We start from the raw sequence: 6,107 nt of genomic DNA on the forward strand, positions 1-6,107 counted from the left end.
ATTAGTTACTTGTATTTCTTTTAAAGTGCTTTTTACTACCCCAAATTAATGTTTCTAATCATTATAGCAAAGTAATATCTAATAAGTATTTTATATTGTGAATTGCTTTTAACAGAAGTTCATGGCCAAGCAAAGAAAGGAAAAGGAACAGAATGAGGCTGAAGAAAGAAGCTCTAGGTGATTGGGGGAAAGGAGAAAGAATTCATTAGAAATTTGTTTAGGGTCCAGTTGATTTGTGTATTTTTGTTATCATTTAATTTGTAATTTTTGTTTCCAAAGCAAATATTCATGTTGTACAAATTTCTGATTGCCCTTGATGTAGAGAGACTGATGGGGAATGTATGATGGGTTTGATTTTTATATCAAATCATCAGGCATGGAGAAATATCTTTTAGAAGTGTTAAAATAAATGTTCCTACTGTATATTTAAAATACCATCTTGTGTTTGTGATTGATTTATTAAAGTCTTACTTGCCTCTGATTGCAGATAAGGTTCTTATCTATAACTCCTATAAGTTGGGATGTTTGGGAATTCTTTGAAAATCATATCATGACAATGTTTTACTTTGCTCCATGCATACAGGTCAAAGCTTTCTTAAAGCTCTCAATTTTTCTGGATAAAATTAGACTGTAACATGTTTGACCCAGGTAGGTTTAAGTAAAATTTATCTTGACTTTTGGATATCTTGGGAAGATACTTTTTCTCCTGGTAACACCTACTTCTGATAACATCTGCCAGGTTCCATTTAAAGTAGTAGCACCCAGCATGTCATTTATTATTAGTGAATCTACAGAGCAGCCTTCACTTCTGCAGACCACCAAAGTAGCCTTTTAAACCATCTGGATTATTATTAAATATGTTTGTAAGAAGTTGTAAAGGTTCAAAAAGGAGTTGAATGAATTTTTAGTAGTTGATGGGCATGACTCTATACTATAAAGTTTTAGATTAGGTCATACTTCAGACATAAGTCTGTTGACTTTGAATTGTTTTAGTATGAGTCCTCACCTCTCCCAAGATTAGAGTGTAGCAATTGATAATAGATCGGAAGGAAACAACAAGAAAAAAGTCCTGCTTTTTAGATCTCTTACTCCCATCCCAGCGCAAGAGTTACTCAGGCGAGAAGTAGAGTGAAAAACAAAAGGCAGGAGCTCTTCATTATCTTTCACCAAACACACCACACCACACCACACCACACATGTACTTCAGATTTAGCAAAGACTGAGAAAAATTGGGTGAGGAGACAAGTGGTTTATGAGTGAGTGCCAAGAGGCTGTTAGAATTAAAACCGATGTAGATGAATGAGGTAATGAAGGGCAAAAGAGCTACTTCAGAGAGTGAGTTGGCAAACCACAGTAGCACAGAGCGAAGAAGAATCTTAACTTTTACAGGCTCTTCTTTTCTCTTGGCTTGCTTCTGGAAATTTTCAAAGCAGGGAATGTATAAGCTTCTTTATTTAATCTTTAGAGTTTAATCTTACAGACCTAAGTCTGAAACTCTTACTTTCTTCAAATTATCTGGGAAAAGACTATTTACTCTTAAAATTGGGATTCTAAATTAAAACAAGAGGAACTCCTAGAGCATTGAAGTGTTGGTAGAAATGATTTTAGTGTTTCATCTTAGTGAATGATACTGACAGTTAATTACATATTATACATGTTCCTCTCTGGTGCTTTTTACACTTAATGCTGGTAATTTTTATCATAAGACTCCAAATAAAGATTTTTATGAAGTTTTCTAAAAATAACATGTTCTTTTCATATAATTTCTAATTAGTTGATTTAGGGATATAATTTAGATTGCAGCTTAGTTTTAAATGTCTGTTGTTTCGTTTTCTAGACACCAAAACAAAGATTGCATTCAGCATGACCTCTATAATAAAAGTTCTTATTACCCTTTCTGGCATGGGATGCTGTGGAAACTTGCCTTTATGAAGGGGGAAGCCCCTTAGGGGGGTTGGGGAGAGCATGTTGCCCAGGTTAGTTAGAGTGCAGTGGCATTGTCAATAGCATGCTCCAGCTTAAAACATATGGGCTCAAGCTATCCTCCTGCCTCAGCTTGTGCAAGTAACTAGGACTCCAGGCACCTGCCACCATGCCTAGCTAATATTTCTTATGTTTTTATATAGATGAAGTCTCAGTATGTTGCCCAGGCTAATCACCCAACTCCTGGTTTCAAGTGATCTTCCTGCCTTGGCCTTCTAAAACACTGGGGTTACAGATGTGATCCACTACACCAAGCCCTAAAACTGTTTCTTTTTAATTTTTTTTGCTTTATTTGCAGTTTTTGGTCAGGGCTGGGTTTGAACCTGCCACCTCTGACATACGGGGCCCCCGCCCTACTTCTTTGAACCGCAGGCGCCGTGCTTTTTTTTTTTTTTTTAACTCATGGGGGAATCACGTTTTTAAAACTTAAAATTTTTGTTTTAATATTTGATTATGGAAAATATCAAGCATATGAATTAAAAAGACAGTTGTATTATTTATTCATATGCTAATTACCTAATTTCAACAATAATCAACTGTTGAAGGCCAATCATATTATCTATCTCTATTCCCAACTCTCAGGTGGTTTTAAAGTAAATCTCACCATGTTATTTTACCCACAAATGGCTCATTGTGTATTTCTAAAGGATAAGGGTTCTTTGTAATGTAACCAACACAATTAAAAGTATTCCTTATTTAAACAAAATCAGTTCAGATTTTTAGCCGTCTCATAAGTGGGTTTTTTCATTATTAGTATGTCTGAAATCAGATCCAAATGAGATCTGTGTGTTGTAACTGACTGATAGGTCTTTTAAATAATATTATTAAATATTGAGGCTCTTTTCTCATTATTGGATAAAGAAACAATTGATTCTGCAAAGCAGTGCTCAACAAAGTATCTTTGGATGCAGTGCCAGTCCACATTGATAACATTTTCATGGTGATTTTATGCTTACTGAATCCAACAGCAAAATAATGGGGGGTTGTATGGTTCTGTGTTGTTTTATTTCATTTTTAAAATATTTTGCAAAATTATTAGTCCATGATGTATTGAGAAGTAAGGAGAAAAAAACTAATCTAGCGTGTAATCTGAGAAGCACTGCTGACAAGTTTCTCATGGTCTGTATTTCCTTGATAGCAGCCCTGTAGTAGCTTTGACCTTTGACTTGTTCATTGTCCTGTTTAGCTTATCTGTGTAAATTGGTAGTTGAATGTAGATACTTCATTAGGATTTGTTGTTGTTTTTTCTTCTTTTTGGCAAGACTGCTTCAGGCAGTGTTATAGTCTTCCTAGTAAGAAGACATCGAAATGTCTGATTGCTGGCGGCACCTGTGGCTCAAAGGAGTGGGGCACTGGCCCTATATGCCAGAGGTGGTGGGTTCAAACCCAGCTCCCGCCAAAAATTGCAAAAAAAAAAAAAAAAAGTCTGATTGCTTTCTTTGGGATTTTAGTAGTAGTTGATGCTTAATTTCAATTTATTCATTAGGTAGAATAATGATGTTTTAATTCTGTTTTTTTGTGTGTGTATAAATGGAAATACTTCTCTGAATAGAGAAAACTCCCCTCATTTGTCATGTGGTTACTCAGTGGTATAGTTTATGTAAGAAAGACATGATAGATACTTGATGCTTTCCCTTTATGTACCTTTTTCTTTTCAGAATGAGTTGATTCTGGCTTGGCTCCTGTAGATTAGTTGTTAGGGCACTGGCCACATACACCAGGGCTGGTGGGTTCGAACCTGGCCAGGGCCTACTAAACAACAATGACAACTAAAAAAAAAAAAAAGATACTTTAAGTATTAATATGAATTTGTGAATTCTAACATTTGATGTTAGTTAGCTTATTGATGCTCAAATTGTTCCTTTTTTAAATTTGACTATTCATTCTAATATGACAATAGTTTCCCTTTTGTTTTCTTTTCTCTCTTTTTTTTTTTTTTGAGACTGTCTCAAGCTCTTGCCCTGAGTGTCATGGCATCACAACTCACAGCAACCTCAAACTCTTGGGTTTAAGCGATTCTCTTGCCTCAGCCTCCCAAGTAGCTGGAACTACAGGTGCCTGCTACAACGTCCGGCTATTTTTTAGTAGTAGTTGTCGTTGTTTGGCGGGCCCGGACTGGATTTGAACCCACCAGCCCCAGTCCATGTGGCTGGCACCGTAGCGGCTTGAGCTGCAGGCATCAAGGCATCCTTCTTTATTTATTTATTTTTTTTTAAAGACAAAGCCTCACTCTGTCACTCAGGCTAGAGTATAGTGGCATGATGATAGCTCATTGTAAACTCAACTTGTGGGCTTAGGGAATCCTATCTCAACAGCAGTTCTTCCCTGTAGCTGGTACTGCAGGCGTGTATTGCCATCCATATCCAGCTAGTTTTCTTAGCTTTTTTACTAATTGTATGTCATGGTGTTCCAGGCTCACATTATACATGTCTTTCTCCTGACCTAGAGTTAGCTATTTCTCTAAGAAACAGTGGGTAATTAGGGGTATTCATTGCTTCTGGGTATTTGCTAGGACATCGCTTTTCAGTGGATGAAACTTGGAAGTATATACTTTTTTTTTTTTTTAAATAAAATGCATCATTATTATATTGATTCTTGGGGTTCAAATTCAAGACTTTAGGATTTTTATATACCTTGTCAATCTTAAATCTAGATCTTCTGTGTCCTGTGTCAGAAATTCAATTCTCAGGGGTACCAGGATGGCAGAATTAAATCAGCACAAAATTTCTTAGCTTTTGCACACATGAATCAGAATAACAATGCTAAGACCACAATGTGATTGTTAAAAACAGCTAAAAAAATTTTTTTCACTTTTGCCTTTATTTTGTCCTTGGGGAATCGCCCATTAAGGATATACATTCAAACAGGGCTTTATGTTCCCTTAGAGTCATTCTTTTAGTTGGTATGTTACCTTCTGGGTTTGCTCTGAGGTTCATTTGAACAACATTAATCAACAGTAGTTGGTATTCATAGAACATGCTGGCCAACAGCAAAATATAAATTACCTATGGGACACACACCAAGACAAATCACATCCTGAGATGATATGGAATAACTTCTTTTGCCATATGGAATCAAACTAGATATCAACAATGATAGGAACATTGTGAAACACTTGGAAATTTAGCAGCAAACAGCACACCTAAATCCATGAGTCACAGAAGAAGTCTCAGGAAATTTTAAAAGTATATGGAATTGAATGAAAATGGAAGCAGAATGAATCAAAATTTGAGGATGCAGGTAATGAAGTACTGAGGGAAATTTATAGTACTAGGTTCTTTAAGTTATTAATGATCTCAAACAGTAAACTTCAGTTCCTACTTCAATAGGTCACAACCGATCCTGCATCCATTAAAAGAATAATAAAGGAATACTACAATCTGCTCAAATACAACTTGGAAAAAATGGATTGGTTCCTCAAAAATCAGTAAGTCCTAAAACATGGCCAAGATTAAGTAGAGAACTTGAATAATCCTAAAATCATTAATGATAACTGGATTTGTGGTTGAAACATTGCAGAAAAAATAAGTCCTGATGGTTTAACTGGATGCTAAATATTCAAAGAAGGGGTTTTCTTTGTTTTGAGGCCGAGTCTCACATTGTTACCCTCAGTAGAGTGCTCTGGTGTCATAGCTCACAGCAACCTCAAAATCTTGGGCTCAAGTGATCCTCTTGCCGCAGCCTCCCAAGTAACTGGCATTAACAGGTGTCCACCATAACACATGGCTGTTTTTTTAGAGACGGTATCTCGCTCAGGGTGGTCTCAAACTCCTGAGCTCAAGCAATCCACTTGCTTTGGCCTCCCAGAGTGCTAGGATTACAGGCATGAGCCACCGTGCTCCGCCCTTGAAATGGTGATTTTATACAATTTCTTCTAGAAAATGGAAAGGGATACTTCTTCCTCAGTTGTGAAGGATTTATTTTGAATGTGCAGGGATGTTTAATATTGGAAAGTTAGTGTAATCCACCATATTACCACTAGGCTAAATAAGAAAAAAAACATGATTGCATTAATTCATTCAGAAAAAGCATTTTACATAATCTAAGACTTAACATTAAAATTCTCAGTACACATCCGCTAAAACTACTCGGGTTTGCACTTTATTTTGTCTCACTTCCCTCTT

At 36.2% G+C, this 6,107-nt stretch overlaps 1 protein-coding gene across 3 annotated transcripts in view; it reads left to right on the forward strand.

Moving 5' to 3' along the window:
* ZNF638 (zinc finger protein 638) overlaps positions 1-435 on the forward strand; it is a 163,088-nt gene extending 162,653 nt beyond the window's left edge. For all 3 annotated transcript variants that reach the window (XM_053586928.1, XM_053586929.1, XM_053586930.1), the window contains one exon: positions 116-435. In XM_053586928.1, the coding sequence (XP_053442903.1) occupies positions 116-181 (66 nt within the window). In that variant the 3' untranslated portion in view covers positions 182-435. The remainder of the gene's footprint in view (positions 1-115) is intronic.
* Positions 436-6,107: the final 5,672 nt, after the last annotated feature.

The sequence above is a fragment of the Nycticebus coucang genome, chromosome 4 (genome assembly GCF_027406575.1).
Source record: "Nycticebus coucang isolate mNycCou1 chromosome 4, mNycCou1.pri, whole genome shotgun sequence".
Lineage (NCBI taxonomy): Eukaryota > Metazoa > Chordata > Mammalia > Primates > Lorisidae > Nycticebus > Nycticebus coucang.